The sequence below is a fragment of the Nipponia nippon genome, unplaced genomic scaffold (genome assembly GCF_047370975.1).
Source record: "Nipponia nippon isolate SJK-2023a ecotype South Korea unplaced genomic scaffold, ASM4737097v1 scaffold_4, whole genome shotgun sequence".
In the NCBI taxonomy this organism is placed as follows: Eukaryota; Metazoa; Chordata; class Aves; order Pelecaniformes; family Threskiornithidae; genus Nipponia; species Nipponia nippon.
In genome coordinates, this window is record NW_028262358.1 from 98,926,943 (window position 1) to 98,953,566 (window position 26,624).

At 42.8% G+C, this 26,624-nt stretch overlaps 1 protein-coding gene and 1 long non-coding RNA gene across 14 annotated transcripts in view; one reads left to right on the forward strand and one right to left on the reverse strand.

Annotated features, from left to right (window-relative positions):
• Positions 1–26,624, forward strand: part of DST (dystonin) — a 315,735-nt gene that overhangs the window by 25,025 nt on the left and 264,086 nt on the right. For 7 of the 13 annotated variants that reach the window (XM_087774769.1, XM_087774770.1, XM_087774782.1 and 4 more), the window contains exon 4: positions 8,748–8,955. In XM_087774769.1, the coding sequence (XP_087630895.1) occupies positions 8,748–8,955 (208 nt within the window). Of the gene's footprint in view, positions 1–8,747; positions 8,956–10,260; positions 10,585–26,624 lie in introns of those variants that run through there. The other 6 variants (XM_087774780.1, XM_087774781.1, XM_087774774.1 and 3 more) reach the window with 5 other exon arrangements.
• On the reverse strand, positions 35–8,906 carry LOC148053448 (uncharacterized). Its single transcript, XR_015708220.1, has 3 exons — positions 8,769–8,906; positions 2,534–2,651; positions 35–403 (listed from the first exon to the last, which is right to left on the reverse strand). It is a non-coding gene; the product is annotated as an uncharacterized LOC148053448 (long non-coding RNA).

Below are 26,624 nucleotides of genomic sequence, written 5' to 3' on the forward strand. Positions count from 1 at the left end.
ACTGTACAGCTTCTTCCTCTTGCTGGCTAAGCACAGCCGAGCGAGTCACAGAGAGCATAAAAGAAACGATCTCCTGCCTGTTAGCTCTGGTGCCTGCCCTCCCCTGCTCTCCATGCCTCTTGCCCACACTGCCATCAGCCCGCAACCACAGCAGGTAACTATCAGATGGAAAGATTAGTTTTGCCTCGGTATCTCCAAGCTGGAAGGACCCAGCTCAGCTCCTCAGCGGGGATGGTAGGTGTCGTGAGAGCGGAGGTAAGAGCTGCGAGGGTGGAATTTGCTTGGTCAGTCTGTGATGGTGGGGTTACTGGTCAGGCAGCTATAAGACCCCTGAGAGTCTTGAGAGGCTTTGTGCAGTGGGTACCAATCTGAAGAGATTTTAGTTGATAGATTCGAGCATGGCCTTGTTAAAAAAAAATAAAAAAACTGGTAAAATCACATTGGTAGTCACCTGGGCCCTAGGAATAGTTAAATCAAACTATTTAACTTTGCAAAGAAGGACTACTAGCAGATGAGGAAAGATTAAAAGAAGTTGACTTGCTCAGCAAAACCAACAAAGGCTGAGAGGAGGTACAATGCAGGCTATGAACACATCAGGGAAGCAAAAAAGGTATTTAAGGAAATGAATGCTGCTGTTGCAAAAAACAAAAGACCAAGAAAAAGTTTCAGGTGGCAACTAGGGGAAGATTACTTGTAATCAAGAAAGCAGTAGGTTCTGGAGTAGCTTTCTCATCAAGAGCAGTGAGATCAAGCCCAAACTTTAAAAGCTTTCCTTTTACTCCCTGACACCAGGGAGAGCAGATGATATTTGTATCTCAAAGACTTACCACTCCGACACTTGTAGACAGATTTTTAACAAAGATGGCAAAAGGCCTATGTCTAGCTTAAAGGATATTCATATTTGAAGTATCCATCCCAAAGCCTGGAGTCTTCTCAAAAAAGATCACTGGGATATTTTTTAGCATTGACAAATAACTACTGGATATTTTCATCATCTTGCTCTCAGGCTTCTCAGTCAGCCTTTGACTGAAAATTTTCAAGAAAATTCAACCTTGGGCAGCGAATATTTTCAACCAAACATAAGGCAAGGCAACTTAAAGTGGATTTTATAAGAGAAAACAATCTGATTAACTTAATTATTAATAGTATTACTAGTGTTGTGTAATTATAAGAACCTGTATTTTCAAATAGTTAAATGTTGATTGATTGATTGATTGATGGATCACATCTTGAAACTTTGTTTTACAACATGGGATTGAAACAGCTTGGAAAGAACAAATGAATGTTTAATTCTATAAGGAGGGAAACTTATTAGTCAGGAATGTTACCAGTTGTTACTAAAAGCTGAATATCAATACCACTGTTTTAGATTTTAATTGTGTAAATTTAAAAAATTCTTCTAAGTCTTCCTTTTATTTTTTTCTTGAAAACAATCTGTGCCCATCAGAGATTCAAAAGCTACTTAGAACTTTATTTTGCTCTTTGCTGTCTAGAGTGTTTTCCTACTCTGATAAACCTTTTATGGCAGGAGTAATTTGGTTTGCTATTAAAACATATATGTGTGTATATATATATCAAAATAAAATATAATACCACCTACAATGAGAAGTTTAGAAGGCTGAGGAAAGTATTTGAAGCTAGATGATTTCTTATTCCAGACTCTTCCTCTGTTACATCGTTGGCCTTGTAGGCATAGTAAACAGATAAAACTGTGTGTGCCTCCATCAAACCTTAGTTATTCTGTCATGTTATTCTCTTTTGTGTCTGCAGACTAGGGAGATCTGAATGGATGCAAGATAGCTGCAATTAAAAATTAATACAAAATTTACTCTTAGGTAATGGGGTTTTTTGCAACAGTTGTATACAGCAGTCATCTAAGGTATATGCATTTCTTTTACAGAAATAATTCATGATTTTGAGACCATGAAATCCTCACATTTTAGCTATTAATATCTATGAAGCATTAATTTTGAAACAAGATAATAATGGAATTAGCACTTATATCTTGCTGATGGTTTTAGCGTAAAACTCAGTGAAAACACTTATTCCCCATGCTGTAGCTTCCCAGATACTCGGAGCTCAAAATATTATCTTTCCATCTGCAAAACCTTCAGTACCTTTCTGTCAGCTTCTATAACGTAGGTAAGCTATTTCAAGATTAAATCCTGCAATTCATATTGAAAAACTAAATAGAGGAAATAGGTGAGGAATAAAGGAATGGATTAAATATGTAACATATCAGGGCTGTCATGTTGATGATACTATTAATTTTCAAGTGACATTCAAAAAGAATCCACATTTTTATTAGCACAGTTTTACTAAGCAGCTTTTCAAGAGAACTGATGGCTTTGCCACAACACGGCCATTTTAAGCTGAATGTTATTTGGCCCCACTTATATAGAGGTCTTGGTTACACTGAATGAAGTATGCCTTGCTTTTCAATGTATTCATTTGAAAAAGGAAAAACAACAAGCAGGTTTTCCTTGTACAGCAACATACTTTAAACGCCTTATTTTTTTCTTATTATGGCTACCTTCCTTGGTGGAAGTTGCCGAGATCTGTAGAGATTATCTTGACAGTATCTGAATCCTCAGCTCATCTCACAGTTAACAAGGAGTTACAAATGTGGAGCATCTCTCAGCTTTCTGCTCCTGAAAGAGATCACCGACACATGAAGTAAATGAAAGCAAAACTCTATTGTTGTAGCATAATATTCACTAATTTCTTTTTTTAGCTACTAGAAGATGGTATCACTTCAGACCAATAAGTGCTTGAAATTTGGTGTATCTCTGCAGAATTAGTACACAAGCTGCATTGTGGTTTCTGTTGCCTCCATTGCACAGGTCTCATCCAGGGACTACTTCAATATTTTACCCAATTACTACTTAAAGCAGAATGTATACGCAGTCATCGGAGCAGGGATCAGAACCCAGCACCTCCTTCTCCCCACAGAGAGCCTTTCATGCTCTGACGCAGCGCGCCATGCTCCCTCTTCCTCATTGCACACCAAGAAATCCTGAACTCTTTTTTTTTAACCTGTACCATTTCCACAACCAGGAGGTTGTTGCAGAATAGTCTCCAGGCTGGCTGCTGGGAGATGAGGGTTTGACGCTAGGTTTCAAGCTTCTTAAGACAATAAAGAAAAGGCAAACAGCTGCTTCACTTCTTTTATGGTTCAAAAGAAACTAGTGCTCTCTGCTGTTATGAAAGGATGACTGAGGACCAATTTCAGGAGAAGGTTTGGGGGTGTCTTGTGTCCCTGAAGAATGAGATGCTGCATCATCCTGGGTGACCAGGTTATTCTGACTACTTAGTTCCTACCAAAACCCCAGTTTTGCATCATGTCAGTTTTAGATGTGTAAGTAGATGGTTATCCAGTAAACATAGTTTGATGTTACAAATCTGTATTGCAATGTCCAAGTACATATGTGGATCTAGCCCTTCATCCATTTTGAATTTCATGTCCTCAGATAACCTATTATTTAATGAAAGTTGCCGCAATAAGGTTATTTTCAAAGTGGGGGGATGGTAGAGATTGACCTACTAGCATCCAGAAAAGATCCCATCTCCTTTCGAAAGCCTACGAAAGCATTGGAATTTCCTTGTATAAATACAATCACAGGCTCAAAATGCATGTGATAGAATAAACGCTGAATGCTGATTTCCATCTTCTCCTACCTTTAGAAAGAAAGAATGTAAATTGTCTCTACAAAGCAATAATTTGTCTTGATGTTTGAAAAGCCTAACTGTTCGCAAAGGCAGTTTAACATAAAATCAGACCCTTGATGCTCATAGGCACTTTCAAGTATGGATGTCCTCTTAAATGACTGGCACAGAACCAGAGAAAAATATTCATTTAATATGGCTGTGTCTCCAATAGTGGATTTTTTTTTTTATTAAGCTTAGCATAGTTAGTTTTATATTGCCCTCGTTTGTACTTTCATTTCTGTGTCTGTTTTGAATTTTGATAATTTCTGATAATATGCAGTCCCAAGGGACTTGCATAGCCTGATCACATACATTGGATGTTTTGTATTCTGCATTGCATTATCACCTAATCAGGTTAAAGCGATTTACTAATGGGAACATTCAGTTGCCCTAGATTTTGTCTTAAATTTATTAAGTTATTTTACTTTAAAAGTTGATCCACTTTAATATCATTCAATCTGGGATGTTAAAGGACAAAAATAGCATGTTACATTCAACTGATATTTTAAATTATTCTAAATTAGGAGGAATTTTGTTGAAACACACTCAGTAAAACCATGATTGAAACACTTCATTTCTGTTCATATTTATCCATTGCCCACAATGAACATGATGAAAGAAAAAAACAAACATATATTCCAGGAATTCTGAGATAGTTTAGTATAAGTGAAATATAGATAACTCGTAACTAAACTGAAAATTAAATTTCAGTCAATGTTGACCTGTACTTCCCAAGAGCTTCCAAAAACCAGCGTGAAAAGACTCACTGCAGTGGAAAGTCTTCGCAAAGATAAGATAGGAAAGTACAAGGTATTTGATTAGAATTCAGTTGGCCGGCACAATCTCCGATGTGTCATCAAGTTGGGGAATTTTTAACATGACGATAATTCGGTATCAGCCTCCCGGCAGCTTTTGCCAGCTGGATTGCTTGACCGAGTTTAAAACCCGACCTCTGCTAATGCTTCCGCCTTGAGGAATGACAGTGCAAAACCCACTGGCACTCTTGAGGGTATCAGATCCTATCTAGGGGTGGCTTTTCTGATCTATGGTGTTGTGCGTTACCTTATACCATTTTCCAGCTAGTTTCCACCTGATGTTCTGCAGTGCCTCACCTACGACAAACACTCCTTCTTTCCCTCCTCAAAGGAAATCATGCCTTGGTGCTTGGCCAAATCCCTCTTACAAGAAGTATACTAAATCTTTGAAATCATCCCCATTACTGGAAACCAGCTCGCTTTTACAGCAGAGTAGCAAGCCTGACTCTCAGGCGGCTGCTGCAAATCACCTGATTACAGAAAAAAACGTAGACACTGGCAGAAATGAATTTTGCTCTCCTAAATGCTTGTCCTGAGCACTTCGCCTCCCGAGACACAGCGGTGAGGACTCTGTGTGCAGTTTGCACCCCCCTGTGGTACTGATGGTGAAACGATGCTTAACTTTAATCCTGGACTTTGAATGCAGACAAAACTCTGCTTAGATTTGCTTGTTTATGACCAAGAGGCTTCAGTGCACAAGCTGTTATATGCATAACCGCTATGCAAATACAACAGTTCCTGCTGATCAACAATAGAGGCTACAGATAAGTCTTTAGGCTAATGAGCAGCAGGAACGCATAATTGGAGGCACAGAATAAGCAGCTATTGCGTCTGGGCTGTGACCTTATGGGCCTTCAAGCTAAGAAGGGTCATGCCCTGACCCTCGCTAAGTCCCAGAGTAGGCTAAGTAAGGATGTGTCTGATCAATATTGTAGTGGATATAGAAGACACTTCACTCACGTAACCCAAAAGTGTTGTGTATTATTAACGGTTATGTTTTTCACTTGCATACAGCGATGTGCTTCATAGAAAAATAACAGAAGTGCATTACATGTTTTGATTTTAACAGAATATAACCGATTTTTTTCACATGCTGTCCTAATTGGCCAGGAGCCCTTTTCAGGATAGTACAGATGTTCTGCATTATTTTGTACTTTTTAAACTGGTTAATATGTTGCTGTAATCACAGAATGCTTATTTGGGACTTACAGCTATGGCATGGAAAACATGTTCCCTAGAAACAACCAATCCAGTGGGATGAGTGGTAAGCATGTTGTGAACAGTGGCTGCACAAAAGGAGAACAATTACAGGCTTCTTACCAAAGCTATTAATTTACTCAAGCAAAGCAGTTGTTCAGCTCATTATAAATGTCTTTGGAATAGCAAAGTCGAGATTCTTAAAAATACTTATGTGCTCAATAGCTCGGTGTACACGTTACTCAGAAGTATCTCCACACTGAATCAAAAAGTAGACTGTAAAAGTTAGAAGTTGGCATTTCTTAGATGTGAGTTTACTAGATGTTGCTATTATGAAAAATTCCTTTCCGAGCTTCCTACCTTGTTCTGAAAATGAGATAACATGACTCCTGAAGAGTTAGTAATCTAAAGTGGGTTTTGTTCATTTATTTTGTTAATGCATGCATTAAGTAAAGTAGAAGGACAACTTAAAAGAGGATAGCTAGGTGTAATACACATAGATGCTAAAGATTGCTCTCCCATTGCCTGCTCAGTTTGATTTCTCAAAAATATGGGCGGGGGTCTTCTCACATAGCTTATCTTTCAGTGTCGTAGCACAGCTGACCAGAAGGACAGTCTCTTTTTCCCTAAAATTGACATCTCAATAGAGAGTACGGAGAATACGTTCAGTGCTATATATGGAACGATCACTCAACAGCGCTTTTGGTTGCTAAGAGTAGGAGGAACTATAGAAGGAGTTGTTGTTATAAAAATAAAAATGGGCTATTAAGGCCTCTTTTGAGAAAAGGAAATCCAACTGGATAAAAATTACAGCATACTTTCAAAGATAAATCTGAGAGTTGAGAGATCCTTTCTTCAAAGCTTCAATAACAACTGCTATCCTACTTTGTCCTTGCATATTCCAAGCTGCTACATAAATACTAACAAAGTATCGCTATAGCACCTTCACAAATATACCCCAAAATGTCTGGGCTCTTTCTGATTTTCATATTATAAACTAGAAATTAAGAAGATGAATAAATTGAAAGGCAAAATCTGTCTCCATGGGTCTGTGTGATCCAAAGATACTGAGGGTTGCTGAGCAGCCAACAGAAGATACAGGCCCGAAGCAGGATGTTCAGAGCTGGGATTAAAGGGAACACTTTCTCTTTTATGGCAAGATCTGGAGCTAAGGACAGGCCAGAAGCAGCCTAATCCCTGACTAAGCACATCAGGGGCCCTGTTAGCCCCAGCCGGTACAGCAGAGTGCCCTCTGTACCCTGCAGCAAGCTCTGCACTTCCAGCTCCCATCAGGAAGACACCTGTGTGTGACCATCCTGCATTATGAGATCCTACAGAGAGTTTTAGCTTATTATATAAGCTGGCAGCAAAATATTCCCAGCACTAGAACTAATTACGAAGGCAATCAGAGCTGGGATCAGACATCTCATGTTTCTGTTTTTCCGCACTTGCTTACCTCTTCCTCTCTCCACATCACAATACATTAAACAAGAACTCAGTTAATTGGTTTTATGTATTCATTCCCTCCCTCCCTCTCCTTTTGAACTTCACCATGAAGTACTGTAGAAGGAGAAAAGAGGATGGGGATAGAAGCGAAGGAGGTCAGGAGGAGCAACCACTAATAAGAGATCCTCTCTTATTTAGCAGATTATTTAACTGTATATTATTGGCAGTTTTATGCATAGCAAAGAGTGCATCGTGTTGTTACTCTGGATTATGTAGGGCTTGAGTTTTAAAATGGGTAAAATACCCCCAATGTAATAATGAGAACTGACCGTAAAAAGGTTCAGACACCAACAATAAGTTTTATCAGATCTCAGTCACAGTACAAATTTCTTCTGTAAGTAAAGGTACATTTTAAGCCCCTCAAAAAGAAAAAAAAGGGCTATAAGCCAAGCCTAAAATAATAGCTGTTTTAGTATCAGAAAATCTGGAATCTAGATGGGCTGAATGAGGGATATCTCTGCGTAACAAAGTATAATGCTACACCTCTCCAAGCTGAGAACAGCAGACCCCTGAAAATTAACCATGCCTGGACCAGCATCAGGTTACACTTTTGAAAGACTGTCACAGTAGCTCCCACATGAAATCACACATCAAACCCATCATTTTCTAGTCAGGTGCCCTGGAGAAACCACGAGTCTCTCCAATCAGAAAATGCAGAGGAAGAGAAATAGCGCCTTGCCCCCATCGTGTCCTGATCACCTGCGTATAACGTTGTATCCTAAATTCTCAACATGGTGTTGAAATGTTATCGTTCAGACATCTCCGTTTCCCACTTCACCCTAACCAGGGAAGCCAGAAATGGCAGCAGCCCCATCCCTGCACTGCATCACTGCTTATTTACGTTTCTAGAACCGCTCTTTTTTTTTGGGTGGCTGGCAAGTCTGAACGTGGGTACAGCCTATACGCCGAGAGCAGCCGTTTGTTTGCCGAAGCTGTCTCGGCAAAGCGTGACCGAAAGCCGCCTGTCGTGCCCGGAGACCCAAAGGGGCTGCTCTGAGAAACCCTATTTCCTTCCTTATTCCCTTCCCTTCCCTCCCTTCCCTCCCTCCCGCCGGGGCTGCGCCGGGGAGAGCGGGGCAGGAGGCGGGGGCCGGCGGGGCGGTAACGCGGCGACGGATTTACAGGAACGGTTTCAGCAGCAGCTCGGGGATGGCAGACCTCCTCCTCGCCCTGGCGGGGGAGCCAAACGCTATCGATTTGTAGCCCGGAAGGTTTTTTTTTTTTTTTTTTCGGTTGTTGTCGCTGCTGGGTTTATTGTCGGAGGGGTGGGAGGCTCATTTGCGAGCTGGGCGCCCAGCCGCAGGCCGGGGCGCTGCCCGGGCGTCCCTCCGCATGCATTCCCGCTGAAGGCCGGCTGGTTTTTGGAGGCTCGCCCTCGGCGCTCCGCACGCGCACCCCTCTCCCCCCTCCATTCACGGCAATGGTGAGCGGCGTCCCCCTCCCCGCCCTCCCCTCGTTTTCCCGTGAGATGCTTCCCCACGCACCCTCCCCGTCTGTCTGTCTGTCTGTCTCCCCGTGCAGAGCTCCGGCAACGCGTCCTACCGATGCTCCATGTCGTCCTCCGCCGATTTCTCCGACGAGGAGGACTTCAGCCAGCGGTCGGGGACGGTGTCGCCGGCGCCGGGGGACACGCTGCCCTGGAACCTGCCCAAACACGAGCGGTCCAAGCGGAAGATCCAGGGCGGCTCCGTGCTGGACCCCGCCGAGAGGGCCGTGCTGCGCATCGCCGGTAAGGCGCGGCCGGGGGCCGGCGGGGAGGGGGCGGGGGCAGGGGGACCCCCTGCCGTGGCTGGCCGAGCGGGGCCCCTCCGGGGGGTGACTAAGCTCTTTGGCCGCCTTTTGCGGCCGGGCGAAGCGGTGCGTGTGGGAAAGCGAGCCGAAACGCGCGCAGGTGCGCCCATTAAACTTTGATGCGAAAAGGCGTTAGCGGCGCGGGGCTGCAGCAGCGGCAGCGGCGGCGGCGTTGGCCGGCTGAAGGCCGGGGGAGCACCCCGCCTCGGCGGCGGAGGCGGCGCCGGGCCGCCCGCAGCGCCGGGAGAGGCCGCGGTGGAGGCGGCCGGTGCCGGTCGCGGGGTGCGCGGGGCGAGGCCCGTGTCCCTGCGGGGCCGGGGAGCGGGACGGAGCCGCCCGCTGTGCCGGAGGCGCGGGCGGGCGCTGGCCCGCGGCCCGGCGACAAGCGATGTGCGAAGCAGGGCGGCGGTCTGCTTCGCCCTGGCGAAAGCTGGAAACCGCCTGTAGATCAATCCCAGGAAGGTGCGGCGGTCCTCGGGGCTCCCCGGGGACGCCGCCGGTCCTCCCCACCCTCTTGTGCGTGCCTCGCCGGTCCCCTCCCGGGGCACCGTTTCGCGGGGTAACGCATCTTAACGGCGCTGTTGGGGGCAGCGGCGGCCGCGGTGGCAGAGGCTGCTCCGCGGGGCCGGGCTCTCGCCAGCCGCAGAATGCAGCCGCAGGGGGAGGTTGCGGAGCCGGCCCGGCCGCCCGCGGGGCTCGCCGCCACCCCCCGGAGGCAGGGTGAGCGGGCCGGGGGCTGGAGCCGGGCGGGAGGGACCGCTCGGGGCGGGCCCGGCGCTGGGGCCGGGGTCAGGGCCAGGAGGCGGTGGCGGCCGCGGGGCGCAGGCGCGGTGGGGACGCGGCCGGGGGCGGGCGAGCGGCGGTGGCACCTGCGGCGGGGCCGGGGCCGCGCCTGTTCCGTCCCGCCCCGCTCCGCCCCGCCGCCGGGGTAGCGGGGGGTCCCGCACCGGCCGGTTGCCAGCGCCGGGGGCTGCCCGCGGGGTCCCTGCCCGCGACCCCCCCCCCCCCCGGCCCCGGCGGCGTCCGCCGTGCTGCGGCCCCTCAGCGCCAGCGGCGCAGGGCGACGGTGCCCCCGCCGGCCCCGTCCGTGCCGCGGTCGTCGCGTCCCCGCCCCGGCGGCCGCCGCCCTCCTCGTCCCGGGGGGAGACCGCGGCAGAAACACGGGGGGCGGGCGGGAGGCGGCTCAGGGCCCGAGCCGCGGAGGCAGAGCTCGCCGGCCCCGCAGGCGGCGCCTGGGCGATGGGGCTGGAGCCGGGGGGCTGTGGCGGGGAGGCGGCGGCAGCCGCCCGGCTGGGGCCGCCCCCCTCTGCGTCCGAGGGGCGGCTACCGAAACCCGAACGGCCGGTGGGGGCGTTTCCTCGGCCGGGCTGGCAGCGCCCTCCCCGCCGCTCGCCGTTGGGTTGGGTCGTGCGCCGTCGCCGAGGCTCCTGGCCGCCCGGAGCCGCGCAGGGAGGCGGGCGGGGATAGCCCCCGGCCATGGCTGGCTACCTCTCCCCCGGCGCCTACTTCTACGCCGAGGAGCAGGAGTACCTGCAAGCCTACGAAGATGTCTTGGAGAGATACAAAGGTAGGGCAGCCCTCCCCGCAGCGGGGCCGCTGGAGGCTCCGGCCAGGTGAGGGGCGGCCGGTGGCCCCCGGTCCCTGCCCGGTCCCTGGCCGGGGGAGCGGGCGGCCGTGCCTTCTGCGGTGGGTACAGATACCGCCTCTGCCTCGCCAGCGGGTGCGCCGCACTCTCCGGTGTCGAAAAGTCTCTCTCGAGTGAAATGCGGACACGGAGATTTACGTCTCGATGTGCATTTGTATTTACCCTTACAGTTTATTTTGACCTTTTTTTTTTTTTTTTTTTCTTTTTGTGGTCAGGCAAAGAATGACCTTAGTTCGTATAGCACCTTTTTTTTTTTTCATCGAATACATAAAAATAAGGAAAAAGGCGTTTATCATAACAGAGATACGTACAGCTCAATTTGTCTTGATAGAAATGTAAATTATATTGCTTTCTTAAACGCATGGGGATGGAAGAGATGGTTTGGGAGACATGATTCATTACTGTTTTTCAGTACCTTTGCTAATACTAAATCTGAAAATGCTTATCAACAGTGTAACGGGTCTGATTTTAATTCAGGTGCGAAAGGGATGGAGTTAACTGTTCAGATTGCATCTTCATCCCAGAAATAGTTTTTACAGCATGTCACAGCATATGCTGACATTTGCAGTGCCAAGTCCTTTTGTAATGTTTGGGGAAAAGATAGGCTAGATATTATATCTGAAATTTTTATTTTGAAGGATTACAATTTTTCAGCTGTATGTTTCCAGTCAGTTCTAAAGGTTTTGGTTAAATGGTTTCCACCGATGGGAATGGGAGTGGCATAGTTTAAGACGGCTTGATTTGAAGATACCGATAGTTGATTTTATTTAATCTGGGTTGTTAGTGGTAATATTTTGAAAAATAAAACCCCTACAGATGGTTATTTTGACGTGAGAACTTGTCAGGTCCGAGTCTACTTTATACCTGTGTCACTTGCGATTTCATGTGTCATTAACAGTATTGACTAATGACTCCTTTGTGTCTGTTGCCCATTGTGTCAATGCAGCTATGGAGCATGTGCACTGTTTCTGCACGGAAATGCATTAGTGCGTTTTGGTTGAGAAATAATTGCGGTTCGTAATAGATCATCTTCAAAAGCACATCTTTATTCCATTCTTTCTTATTTTTTTTAAGTCATCAATTACTTCATATGTAGCCGAACTGATTTTTGCATTATTTTAAAGCACGCAGACTGTTTACTTTGTAAATAAAGAAAACACTGAGAAAGCTTGTTTTTCTGTTCTGGTTCTAATCCAAAGCAGTGCTATTCTGCTTTAGATTACCTTTGATTTGCTGCTGGAGTCAGGTTTAATAAGGTTCATTTTTATACCAGTTTGTTTACTTGCTTAAAAACCTGGGAAAGATATTAGGCCTAATATCCACTATTTCAGTGAGAGTTTTATCAGGAAAAGGACTGAAAGATTTGGTTTTTAAGTGTTGGGGGACAAAGGGATTTTCATTAAAATAAACTCCTAAGACTAACTCACATCTCTGTTAGAAATAAGGTACATTCTGGAAATATTTGAGTGTATCATGTTGTGGGGGTAACATTGGGTCCATCCACATGCTATTTTCAGTGACAGCCAAATCCTGAAATTATTCGGAAGGATCCAGTTTCTGTTGTCTTAGTTTTTAGTGTCATATTCAGTATATTGGTTTGCTGTGTTTTGCTGCTCAAGGTATACTTTATTCAGCCATTGGGAGCAAAGGTAAAGTTTCGGACTTGTTTTTAATTAGGATATATTGGAAACCTGGAAAACACATTATTTTTTAAAATGTGTTTCCAAGCCGGTCATGATTTCCCATCCGAGTCCCAGTAGTATGACTTCACTACAGCGATTGTTGTCCTGATGACTTGCTATGGGAGCTGATCTAATCAGAAAAGAATGGCTACAATATAGGCTTTGAAGAGGGAGTGCCATTTCTCTGAATTTCTCAGTTTTGTAAACACCATCTTTAGTAATTTTCTTAATCAAATGCTAGCCATGTTGACTTTATATTTTTAAGATGAGCTCCAATCCATAATTTTAATGCTAATAGTTCTGGTTTTCCTTCTTACGGTCTGCAGAACGCTCTCTTATTCATCTAGGGTGTTATCAGGGTGCCAAATTATCTATGCCCCAGCTGTTGAGTACTGTAACTAGCAGAGTCAGCTGTACAAAATTCATTGCCTGTCTTGGAAGGCTTGGGATCGTATGATGCCGCATCATTAAGACGTTCGGGCAGTTTGATTTAGGAAGAGAAAAGCAGTCCCTTTTAAAGGTAGAAAAGTAAAATTTTACTCTTCATCCGTTTCTGCAGCCAGAGTGGCTGCGGATCTTGAAGACGGTGCAATAGCAAGTACCTTGTTGCTTTAACAGTTGAAATCAGGGTATTCGTACGTCTCCAGATTCTGTCTGCTGGCCGTGGCTTTGGCTGTGACAGTAAATAATTAGGCAACTGTTTGCTAAATCTGAGGTAGCACAGAAGAGCTGTTTGCTATGGGAGAAGAGAATGTTGTTTTCTGATTCCTGGGCAGCTCAGTTGTTGGCCGTCATATTTTGTTTCTTGATTCATGTAGTAATTCATTGGCAGTATTTCTAAGGCATTTTGGTGGAGGGAAAAAAGTCACATTAGCACAGATGATACAGAAATCATGTTGAATCAAGCTACTTATTCAGGGAAAAAAAGCTGCTTTGTTAGTAGCACCTCTAAGAATTCAAAGGCAAAGCCTTTACTGTGATAGCAGCAATAAAACATCTAGTATATTTTATCTGAAACATTTGACGTATTTCACATCTTGTTTGTGACGGAATAGGAAGATGAGCAATCGTACAAATATTTGTTAATATAGCTAACAGTTCAACTTTATCTCAAAAACTGTGTTTGAGTTCTCTAGGAGGGTGTAAAGAACTTAACTTGCAAAGCAGCAAGACTAATTTTATATCTCACCATTGCCTGAGAACAAAAATTAATAAAATTACTGTTAGCTGCAGCCTTCTTGATAAGTAAGAAAATGTCCAATAGTATTTAATATACGTTTAATTTTTAAAATATTAAATGCCATCTCTATCAGATGGCATAGGTATGCATTGTTCCATACCAACATTATTTCAGTATTAAAATATTTGAAGATCACCATTTTAAGGTTTAAGTGCAGTGCATTCATTAGATTTACTCTGGTATAAATCTTAAATAATACACCAAGAATCAAGGTGTATATGTGATGCCTCTGAAATTGTATAGTTCATTTCAGGTAAAACTTCTTTGTGTTTTTCAATTCAGGTAGTAAACGTTTATTTAAATACCAATTGCAACAACCTTCTTTTCCTGCAAGATTTTGAACAATTGTGTAACAAAGTTCCCTCCCTTTGACATCATTATTGAAATGGGCACATCTGTTAATGACTACATGTTTGCTGTCTCTGAAAAAAAGCAGATTCTTAGAGTTAAGTATTGAATAAATGACTAACTGTGATTCAAGAATGTTCTTACAATCATGTAAGCTAGAAAAGTTTAAAATATATAGGGTTATCTGGCCCGTGCAGACCTTTTAATGCTGCAGATTTTGGCTCTATAGGAAACAGATCTATTAGAAAATTCAGCTTGACGTGACTGCCTGCAAAAAATACAGCCTTGCGGTTCAGGGACTCGATGAAATTGTTGTTAGTGATAGGAAAAGTATCCCATAAATGTTTTCTTTGGATTGGATGCCTGATTACTGCTTCCTTAGGGTACTTCAGGCTCGCTGCGTAGCCTCTGTCTCTGTAGGAAGGAGGGGCAAGTCTGGGACTGGGGATAGCAAAACTCAGGTTGGGCTGTTTAAACTTTGGTACGTTCTGTGTCACTACTGGCGTTTCTCTCTTGCTTTAAAAAGATCTATAATACTACACATTCAGCTGAAACACGGCAAACAGTTCTGTTTCTGTATTCTGAGAACAAAGATGCTGGAGATGGACGAGAGCTAGCGGGTCATCTGATGCATTTTGTTGCCTGTGTAGGGTTCAGAGGTAATGTAATTTGTTCTAATGATTGATTGAGGGTAGTGTCAAGTAAAGCTGTTCTGACATTGTTTGGGTACAGTTTTTGAATTAAGATAAAAAAAAAAAAATAGATGTTTGTCATCCAGCTCCTTTGAGCTGACTTTGGGAAGGGACCATTTGCTCAGAATGGTTTTTATACATCTGAAAATAAAGGTGCTGTTGCATTTTAGGAATTTGGAGGCTCCTAAATGTGTTTGGTATTAGACTTAGTCCAAGGATATTCTTCTTTAGAGATGGCTTCCTAGAGCACAGACGCTATGGCAGACACTCCTGGCTCTGAAATCTGTGAATTTCTGCATTTCCTTATTTATGCTTTGAACCCAGGGGCCTGAACTTACAGCCTGCAGAAATCTTGCTCTTCTGGGCTCTTGGCTGTGAACTAATGAGAACTCCTGTTTCAGGGCTTCTGATTTTGAGCTCGGAAAGAAATACTGGAGTGAGTAATTGACTAGATGCTTTTAATTTATTTTCCTTCTCCTTTGGCATAACAAAAACTGGTGGCATATAGGTGTTAGTTTTGCAGGATGTATAAGGAATTTCTGCCTTGGATGGTTTTCTTCAGCTTCTTTTCATGTGCTGGTAGTATCTAGTCTTGGAATTGATAATTTTTTTGTTCAAAGAGCACAGGTTATTTGCTGACTAGTGGAGGGTATGTGTGGATTATCCAGCTGCACGTCACCTAATCCTTTCTTTGCCACTGTGCAAGTCTCTCTGTCGTTTCCCCTGTTGCTAGCAGATTTCCTACAGCAGGTTAGCCTCTTGGGAACGAAGGATTTTAGCCAACAGAAAGTGCCTTCAATTAGGGATGCAAGCGTAATGGCACTTGTGCTGCATGAAGTCAGACAAAATTAATGGGCTGCTTTGGCCATCTAAAAATGTAAAACCTGCGGTTCTACTCTGTTTCAACATTCCTTCTTCTTGAAGCAGAAGGTTCTCACTTGAAAATTGCTTGGAGATGGGGTTTCTTTTTGAGTGCATTTCATCCTAAATATTAACCAGATTTTGCTGATTCGACTTGTGTGAGCGCTTCACTTGAGCTAGGTTGAAGAGGTCTTAATTTTGTTGGAATAAAATAATGAGAACCTGAATGTTAGCCAGTTCAGTGAGGTTTTGTCTGTGTAAAGGCCTCAAAATTTGGACAGCAGTTTCTGAAGCTGAGTTTGATGGTCTACATAAACTTCAGTTGCATCTCCATGGCTTTAAAAGATACCTGTTTGGATGGCTGAGGCAGGCAGAATTTGGCCATCGATTCAAATATCTTTGGTGTGTGAACTGGGGCAGAGATCAAAGGTCTGTTTTGTTGCTTTTCTGGTACTTCCCAATTCCCATTGAGTCAGCAACATCTTTTAAATAGAGCTCACAGGAATATTCCATAATTCCTTTTTTAATGGCCAAAACCAGGAGGTGGTGAAGTATGGGGGGAGGAAGGAAAATAAACTTGAGTCATCATTGTGTTAAAAGACTTGTTTTGACTCAGTTTACATTTTTGGTTGAGGTGGTTCTAATTGTTTGCTGTGATCTAGTTTGCTAATCTCTAGTGATATTTTGCTTGAAAACCAGATTATGTGTTCTTTTTTTCCTCTACGCTGTTTAAGACATGGCCGATTTGAGGAATTTATTCCATCATTTTGCTAGAACTTCAACATGTACTTGGAATTAAGTGCTTTGTAAAATAAAAATGGGCTTATTCACATGGGCTTGAAGTTAAGTGCAAGTATTTTATAAGTTCAGGCTTAAAAGAATAAAGTTTTGTAAATGTCAAATATGAATGCAGCTTATTGCTGCATGCCTGAAATGTTTCCTGTAAAACATCATTAAAGCCGTTTAATTTAACAAAGCCTTGATTTTCTGTAGTGGGTGAAAATATTCATGTGCTGAATGCTTTCAGTCAACCCAGCTTTCAAACAGGTGAAACAATGCTTACAAAGACACTTCAGTCCGTGGGTCAAATCCTGAAGGGCATGTTAATAGCCAGATCTTACAAGTTGACCTGTGTAGGCAGAGTCCGGTGCTTTTGTGGGAATACACTGGCTTCAGAAATCCACCCACGCAAGCCCCTTCCCAATATTGGGACCCATGTAATAGCTCAGCCTTTAATAAGGCATATAGTCCTGCTGAAATCAGTCGTACTTTAGGGCGTTCCAGTTTGGCCTTAGCTGCATTAAAAGCAAGTTAGTATGTTTCAGGATTTAATTTTATTATACCTGGTGAATACATGATTTTGTTGTGGAGTGTAATCTGAGAACTCTTTCGATTTTGTACATTTTTAAACAAACTGACAATAGCTGCAAATAAATCTGTTAAAGGATGAAGATGCTAGGCAAATATATTGAGGGTTAAGTTCTGCACATTGCACTTACACAATTAGTGTAACTATTTCTGTAAGACAAGGAGGATTAGGCCTCTGATGGGCTTTTCAGTAGCATAGGCCAAAATCTGCTCTTGATTATAGCCACATGGCCCTTTTGAATTTGGTTTGCTTTTAAATATATTTTCATTGTTCAGTTTCATAGTTAATATGTGAAATTACAGTATTTAATAATGTGTTTTACAATGCATATAAATACAGATCAGCAATTAAGTGGGGTTCATAGCCTAATTGTGTTGGAAAACTAAATTAGTTTGGCCTGAGATTCAGGTATCCTGCTATCTGACAGCTATGACACTTTGCACCACTTGGTTCTAAAATTAGGAGGGCTCTCCTATACTGGGATTAGAGAGAAGTGTATATGTTTTAGTTCAGAAAAATGGGTAAAAGTCTGACTCTTTATACATCTTTTGGAGAGATGTTTCAGGCAATTTACAGATGAGACTACAGGTGAACGGAGAAGTCCCCAAACGTCTTCTGCTGGGTACTGAAATGGGTATCCTGTCATCCTGCTTGGAGACTTTGCTGCTGCCTGATCAGGTTACAGTCTGACTGTTCCTCATGTGACAAGGTCTTCTAGGCACCGTAGAAGCAGCATTAGAAAATGCATGCGGTCATTTGGACAGACATTATACAATAATAATAATAATAAAGCATCCTGAGCAGTTCTAGCAAAAGAGCCTTTTCGAGAGAGGAATGGCACTGGCAGTGCTGTGGTTTTTAGTCAAACAAAACTTATGTTAATTTTGGTAGGAGTCAGGAACTTAGCTATTGATGTTTATAAATATTTAATGCTTTAAGTTACTTTGCCTTTAGATGAATTTTTAATCTAGAGGTAAAGGGTTTACATTATGTCCTAGAAATTAGGAAATGACTTGAGCATTTGTCTGGAGAAGCCACTGCTGTGCAGTCATACATAACTTCTGGGAATACCGTGTTGTTGTTAAGATAGTTCTGGTTTCTGAGTAGGATATTTTCAAAAGCATGCATAGTGATTTGATTGATAGCCCCAATGACTTTTAATAGGAATTAGGTGCTTCGCTGCTGTTTGTGCCTTGGAATTTCGCTCCCAGTGACTATACGTTGTTCAGAGCGTAACCTGATGCTGGAAACCATATTATAATACCAGTATTACAGATTAGTTCTGCATTTGAAACTCAGTTTTTGAAAGGTTTTAAATATGAAAACTTCTCTGGAGGAAAACTCATCATAATTTTTAGAAAGAAAGTTGATTTCAGAATTAAAAAGGACATACATTTCAAACATACTGAAATTTTCTTCGTTTTGTAGAGCAAACACTTTTCTCAGGCTTTATGACTTCTAACCTCTTTGTTCAATTTTTAATGAAACAATTGCTGAGAAACATTTGTTGTGGGTTTGGGTAGGTTTTTGGTTTTCTTTACAAATAATTTTTGTTGACGTTCAGTTTACACTAGAGTTAAAGTGGCATTTGGCTCAGTATCTCTTTCAAGCAGAGAAGAACAGACACAGATGAGCTACAGGAAGAAAGCCAAAGTTGATTAGGTCCCTTGATGAAATTACCTTATAATTTTACCATGCTCAACAGGATACTTTTGCATTGTTCTGTTTGAATTTTTTAAAATAGAGCCCGTGTTAATAAAGTCCATACACTCCTTGCGAGGCCAGATCTAGTCTACCTCTGAGAATATCAACTGAAATTCTAATTTTCTGCTTGTTTCTGTTGCAAATTGGATTAAATGAAATCAGATTGATTTAAGTAAGCATTATATGTTTCTACTTAAATTGTACATTTATTTTTGCTTTCGCACGGATATTTATTTCCTTCAGATCTTGTATTACACTGAATCAGTCCAGCCATCCGACATGCTGTTTGAAGTAGGTTTACGATAGCACTGAGCAGCCATCTGTAGATTGCAGCATCAAACATTTATAATCTAAGTTATAACTGGGTTTATAAAGATTACATTAGCGTCCTAGAAACATGACATGCTTATGCCTCGATATTTTGACTGTCATCCTGAAGCATTTTTTGGCTTTGGGAACCACATAATACTCAAGAGAATTTAAAGAATTAAGTTTACACTTTGAGAGCATGCGTGTGTCTGCAGTAATTTGCAATTTAATACCAAGTGTAAGGATTTGATTAAATAACATGAGAAAGTGGGGGATCATCTGTATTCTAAGCATGAAATATATTTTTAATGTGGTGCCTAGATTTTTGTAGTCGTTTCAGTGACTAACGTTGTGAATGGTCTGCTTGAGGTTTAGGTGTATGACTAAAATGTTGACGGATCTTTAACAGTTTGTGCTGGATGTTGGATTTTTTTCTTTGTGTTTCCCCAACTAATACACTTTGTTGAGTCTACCAACCTCTGATCTTCTGTCATTTGCCTTCTTCAGGGCATGCTTCTTCATTGAAGGTTGCACAGCCTCTTCTGTTTTCCTAGTAAGAAATACCTCAGGGAGGCAGGGAGCTTTTTTTTAAAAAGACAGACTTTGTTCCCAGCAACTGGAAGCTCCAGTGTGACTCCTGTTACTCTACCCTTTCTTAAATTTTAGGTGTAAGTGGGATTCCTTGTGGGCCTGCACCTACAAAGTCAGGCAGAAGATGGGCTTGCTTTGAGGGGCTTCTTGTGGGACACACTTGCACACCCCTGTACCAGCTTTGCAGAGGAGTGTATCATACTCCCTCCTCAGGCTGGTCCCTTCCCAGTCGTGGTGGAAAAAGAGGAGACGAAGACTCCAGTCCCCTCCTGCCTGCTGCTGGAGCGGAGAGCACCCATGGAGCACTAGCCCTAGTCCTAGAAAGCAGCACAGGCTTCACTCCCTGAACTGTAGTTGAAGCTGTACAAGCTGTAGTTGAACCTTTGAGCTTTTCCTTATCATAGTCAAATGTAAAAAATGTATGTGTGTGGGATGAGATTTCTCGGGCTACGTGCCCGCGTGCTGGTTCCTGCTGTGAACTGGAGTTCCTGGAGTCGGGATAAAGCCCAACTGGGACTTGAGTCTCAGGTCATGTACTGACGTGTGCTGGTGTCCTACTGCGAGAGCCTGTCAAGCGCAGAGTTTAATCCCTCTCAGTGAAAGTGCTGAGAGAGAGGAGGACACCCGGAGGACAGACACTAACACGGTCACTTCTTTTGAAAGGACTGTATTTCTTTAGCTCTTGGCCTCAGTACTCTAACTGGCACCCGGGTGCGTCAGCATCGCTGTTTAGGGTGAGAGAGTCGGTCTGGTTTTGTGCTTGGACCTCCCGCTGCCAACGAAAGCAAACGCTCCCTCCCTGCTGTGTGCGACCAAGTTAATTGTGCGATGCACCAAGATGTCTTCTGTACCTTAACTACGTTTTCAACCCCCAAGACTTGTTTTCCATGTATTGGCTTAACGACTCAGCTAATAAATAATTTTAAGTTAATTTATTTGTTGGGTTTTTTTTTTCTTCTGAGTAAATAAACAGGCCATCACAGTATTTATCTCAATGACTAGCAGTTAGTGTTGACAAATGGCTTAGATGCTATGTGAGATAATGGAGTCTGCTTGCAATTTGATTTTGTCAGGCTAGCAAATAAGTGAAAGGGAGTCTCACATTTTTGGTCTTTTCCTATTTTTTTAAAATTTCGGTTAAAATGCTTTTAGTTCTTTATTTCACAATGAAAAATCTCAGCTTCTGCGATCTCTTTACACTTCTAAGTTCTCTCTGTGCCATAGTACTAAAGCATTTAATGACTGTACATGCACTTCAGTGCTTCTGCTACTGATGTACTTCGTGAGATGAGACAGTGTGATTGTATGTAGTACCTTTGTTGCGTTACTGTTTTATGTTATGTGTCTTTGATATGTATTTAAGAATTGCCTTTCATATTTTATTTTCTTTTAGATAGTTCTAGAATACCAAGGATAAGATTTATTGATCTTTGTGCAGTTAGCAGGCAGTTTTCCGCTGGTGGTCTTGGTAGTTCCGAGATGCTTAACTTCTGTTTTTCATTCCCAATACTTTCTTACTTTTTGTTTAAATTATATTTCATATCCTGTCATTGTTTAATCATCTTTCCAGTTTCAATAAGTTGTTTTTTGAGTCTTAAAATTTTGGAGTTCTCCCAGTCTGAAAACATTTGTATCATCAGACAAGATCCCATTTTTTTGTTTCCTGCCTTCTCCAAATCTTTAATAAATGCAGAATGCATTGATGATTTCTGGAAAACCACACCATTCTTCTTACATTGGAAGGCAGCCAAAATTCAAGACTTTCTTATTCTGTAAGACATTTTTCAGGCTACAAAAGGATTACACACTATATCCTAGTCGTTTTCAGTCAGCTTTTGGAAAATACATGTCAATTTTCCTGCTATTTACCTATATATATACACACACACCTTTTTTGTTTTTCACTCAAAGGAGTCCAAACAATTATGGAGGAATTTGATTTATCATTGCAGAAATGATGGGAATTTGGTATTATATTCTCAGTATCTTTCCCAGTATTTTAGTGGGGTTTTTTTTGTTTTAATTTCTGCTTTCCAGTTACTCCCAGTGGAACTAATCAGAGCTACTTCAGTAATTTCTCAAGCTTCTTCATTTATTTATTGCAAATAATCTGGAGAATAGTGATGTTTTTTAGTGTAAGCTTTTGTAAGCAACTTTTTTTCTCTGATACCTTAAGTTCTTTCTGAATTTGTGGTAAGGTGATGGTAGTTGGCTATGTAAGCCGCTTGTAGGTGGATGTGTTTAGGTTTCCTGTGTGGCTACATCATTTCTTCTTTGACACTCCTTCCTGCAATGGAATGTGGTAATTTTTCTGTAAAGGAGGCTGTGGGGAAAGGAACAACAAATTGTCATCTTAAAGACTAGGTCCTTGCTCTGTAGAGAGTTTATTCAGATACTTAGCCATTGCAGTGGCTTGCCTGGTTTCACTGCCTCCCTGATTCTTATCGTCCATGAACATGTGTGTTATTTTCTGATTTGTAACAAAATTCTCTTTTCTTTTCGATAGGTACTATGTCTCTTGTTTTGTTTGTTGTCCTGATTTTCCAGCCGTTGCTTGGGTAGGGCTTCTATCTTGTTAAGGAAATATTTCTGGCATAGCAAACTTCTATAGCATGTGTCTGTTTACTTGTTGGCATTGGGCATATAGATTACTAGCCTGCTGGTACTGAAGTAAATTGTACTCCATAATGTTCATGTGAAAAAGGATCAACATTTCACTCTTTTTTCCTTTTTTAAAATGACTTTAGAACATCCTTTCATCATTTAACATTGTCTATGGTACTTGCATAGCATGGGAAAGTTTTGGAAAAATAGGGGGATATGTGTGTGTACAGTAAAGCGAAAATTTGCCTTACTACCTAATGTTTTCTTTTTTTTTCTCCTGTTAAGATATGTACTTGAGTAGTATTGCTTTAGTTTTAGTTTCTCCTGCTCCTTTGTGACTTACCTGTTATGCTTTACTGTGTTTTATAATTATAAATCTTCGTTATTTTTAGTATAAGTAATTTAAAGATGCTACTATTTGCCTTTTTGAAATCCAGCATCACTTTTGACATTTGGAATCTTAAATGCAATAAGGTTTTCAGCTGTTTGGTGGCCTCATATTGATCTTCTAAAATTTTGCTAAAACTTGAACAAGATGACATCAGGAGTGCCTTCCTTGTTGTTAAAAACAAGTGATCCCCAATCTTGTCCAAAATACTGACGGTACATTCTGTAATCATGCAGATAAATATCTGTTAAATTATATCTTGAGGCAATTAATCAAAATAAAGACTGAATGAAGATTTCAAGATTTAACTTTTTAAAATTAGCAGTATAATTTTTTTTTTTCCTGATTAGGAAGGCACTAACAGTATTTTTATTAACCCTTTGTATACTTGTATTTCCCTTTTCTCCCTATTCATCTTCCCCATACTGAACATTTCCTGGCGGGTACTGTTGGCTGCTTTATGAAGAGTGGCACCCTTCATGATCTAACTGCTGCTTCCTGTGAAGTTTTTAAACAGGAATTTTTGTGTGTCAGTTACTGCTGATATTTTTAGTATGACAACAGTTTTATCTACAAGGGGAGCTTTCTATCTCGCCTGTTGGGCCATTTTCACTTTTGACATCAGGGTAAAGCTATTTTTATGTTTTAATTGCTATCACAGTTGCTGTTAGCGTAGTTTTTTTGTCCGGGCCCTCCCCCACCTGCCCACGGCCCAGGACCCCACGTCAGCCCCCCAAGGCCTTCAGCCCCTGCCACAGTGACACTGCGACAGAGCCGGTCTCCAGCTCCCCACAGGCCTGCCCTGCCCGGCCGTGGGTCCTGCTGAGCTGGGCCAGCCCATGGCCTGGCCCGACCTCAGCCTGTCCCCAGGGACGTGCCCCATGCCCGGGGCTGGGGCTGCCCCGGTGCCCCCCAGTCGCCCTGCTCCTGGCTGGGGCGGTGGGACGGGCCCTGGCTGCCAGGCCCTGCCCTGCCACCCCTCCGTGGGGATCGCCTGCTGCCCCCAACACCCCGACCCCAGGGAGCTGCCAGGCTCCACTGCACCATGACAGTTCCATGCAGGCCCATCCTTTGCTTCACCTAGTTTCTCTTCTTTAAATTGCCTTTTCACTACTAATTAATTTCTTTCTTTGTAATTTTGTTCTCTCTCCTGGCCTCAGGATATGTGCATGGCAACTTTTCATATTAGAGAGCGGTTTACACCTCCTTGGCTTTCTGTACCTTCCTGGCGGGTTGTGTTATATCATGTCCTGTTTAGTGTTGGCCGTTCTAGAAATTATTGTGTAGCTGAAAAACCGCTCTGTGAAAATAATGCATTTTAACGATGTGTTAAGACAGTGTTATTGATGCAATTTCTGTGAACATAAAATTAATTTGTTTATGCAGCTTTAGTAAAGCTTGATTCAAATTTTCTGATGGGTGTCTGCACTGCACTTTCTCAATTATGGATGTCTGTTTACTTAAGGAAAAAAAAAATAGGCCTGTCCCTTCTCTTCATGCTTTTGAGCTTTTAATCAGAAAGAAGTATGGAGAAGTTCAGTTTCAGGGCTGAGCAGTGATTTCAGTACAGATTAGTGTAATAATCGGCAGTTGTCATGTCTGCTCAGGGGAGCATAGCTGCAATAAGTACCTCTTGGTACTCTTTGGTGCTGTAGGAATAGTTATGAAATGCCTCAAGAAACTCTTGAATTACGCTTAAAATGTGATGGACTGAATACTTCTTAGTGTTGAATTTTAAATTTTTTGTTTGTTTGCCCCCCCCTCCCCTTTCTGAGTGGACTAAAATGTAACACCAGTAAAATATTTCATTCAGGAGGTGTAGATCTCGGAAAAATGTTTAGAGAATAGGGAACATTGTAAGTCTTAGAGGGAAGGTGAAGAACTGAGATAAAGGCACTGCCTTTATATGAGGACTTGACAGGAATATCAGACGTGTGCTTTAAGATAATGGCTTTTATTATTATTATCAGGGCTTAATTACTTCAGCCTAACAACCCAGTGACAGAGGAGGAAGAGCTGTAGAACAAGTTCATTGCACAACTTAAAAGGTACTGAGAAGTAACTTCAACAAGACACTAAGGAGCTGGGAAGAGAGCTCTCTTAGGAGCTGGGAGAGCCTCATGCTTCACGCATATGTATCGCTAGTTGGAAAAATAATTAGTTAATGTTTGGAAAATATTATGATCCTTGGAAGAAATGCTCTGCAGTGTGTTGTTATGCTGATTTGATACCCACCCCCCAGACCACCCGGTGTACAGAAAACTCCTTTGTCTGGTGCAACCAAGAAATGAAGGCTGAGAGTTACTAAAGCCTTAATGCAAACTCGGTGACGTTTAGCAGTAAGGGCGTATGTAACAAGACCGTATAAAAGGCAAAGGGCAAAATCCAGTCCTAAATCCTGTCTAAATTGGGATGTTCCATACAGCAGTCCAGGTTAGCTGCTTTCCACCACTGCCAGCTTCTTTAGGCATCTGAATTTATGACGAGTATCAGCGTTTGGCTTAAAAGGCCGTTGGGTATCTGTGTCTTCTCAGAAATATTGCATTCCGAAGGACCGTGCTCTCATCTTCTGCCTAGGGTTCACTGTATGCCGAGGGTCAGACAGCAAACTGCCTGAATGGTTTACTAACCAGGGAAACCTAATCCAAAACTGAATGCTGCTTCTGTGTGAATTTGCATAAGAAAAACAGTGATTTGAGTATTTGCCTTGCATAAGAGTAACAGTGATTTGAGTATTTGCCTGAGAATTAGACATAATTTTAGGCCTCTCTGAGCTTGAAGAGTTTTGATTATTTGCAACCCAGAATGCACAAGTTTTTGGATGTATAATGTTTTTCTCTTAAAACTGAGTTACTGTGCAAACATGTAGGAGTAAGAAGGCTGAAAGGAAAGCAAGTTACAGATTGGTGTGCAGGGGAGGAAAATGTAGGTTCTGGTCTTTGCCTCTAGGCCTGTCATTGCTTTTTGTTCGCTGATGTTTATATTCATACAAAATTCAAATAGGATGAAACACTGAGCTGAACTCTACTGTATGGTAACACTTCCACAAAGAACCCAGAGCCAGAGAAATTCCACTAACGTATTCAACGTTGACAACCCATATAAAATGTAGACCTGTCAACATCAAGAATACCAAGAGAGGTTATGACACTGCCATTGGAGGATGTAGATGTCTTCATCGAAAGCACTGATAATGTCCTCCACTCCATTGAGAACAGAGGATCCACACAGCGATCTGTGGTAGGAAACTCTATAAAAATTCCAGCAGAATCAGGCTGTGGCAGCCAGCTGGAGCAGTTTTTCTGAAAACAAGAGTGAGGATTTGGAAGATACCCATGATTTCCCTTCTCCATAATACCTTCTAATCTGTCATCCGGATAAGAGGATGGAAACTGAGGAACTTGTTGGGGAGCAGCGAGCTCTGGCTGCTCTGCAGGGGACTGGGAGCCCAGTGTGCTAACCACGCTAGCAGAGATCCTACCCACGGGGCCCAGCCCCACAGCCTCTGAGCGGGGCAGGCCTGGGGGCAGTAGCCAGATTCAGTTGGCAATTCAGATCCCTCAGGTGGTTTGGGATGTGCCCAGGGGCCTTAAGAGAAGTGTCAAGGCTGACCAGTCTCCAGTAGTGCCATCACTGGCTTCCCTTCAGCATGGGCTAATAAACACCTTGCTGCTGAATCTAGTTGCACACACTAAATCATTCATTCCCTCCCTGCCCTATACAACATCTTTCTTTTTTTTTTTTTTTCTTTCCATAGAGTGGTTATTTCCAATATTGTTACACATTCCTCAGATGATGGGACAGAGACTGCTTTGCATCGTCCTGTCGTTCAGGAGGGAGAAGTTTATGGTCGTTCAAGTTGTTCAGGTGGATAGAAGATGCATTCATTCTCTCTCTGTCTCTGTGGCTACTGATGTGCTTCCTTGCCTGTCATGGTCTGATGTTGCACTGTAACGTGGGAGGTACTCCAACCAGACCTGGAGTACCTGCAGCCACTTCTGTGGCAGTTGATGTGGTTGTTGGCTAGTTAAGTAATCTGGGTAGGAACTGCTGCGTATAGGCCTAGGATGTTTTAGTTTAGAGGAGGGGATTATCTGCTAGGTGAGAGTCTTTGTAGCATACTAGAGATGTACAGTTGAAGTACAGAAGAGATTCTTGCAAGGTCTTTCACAGT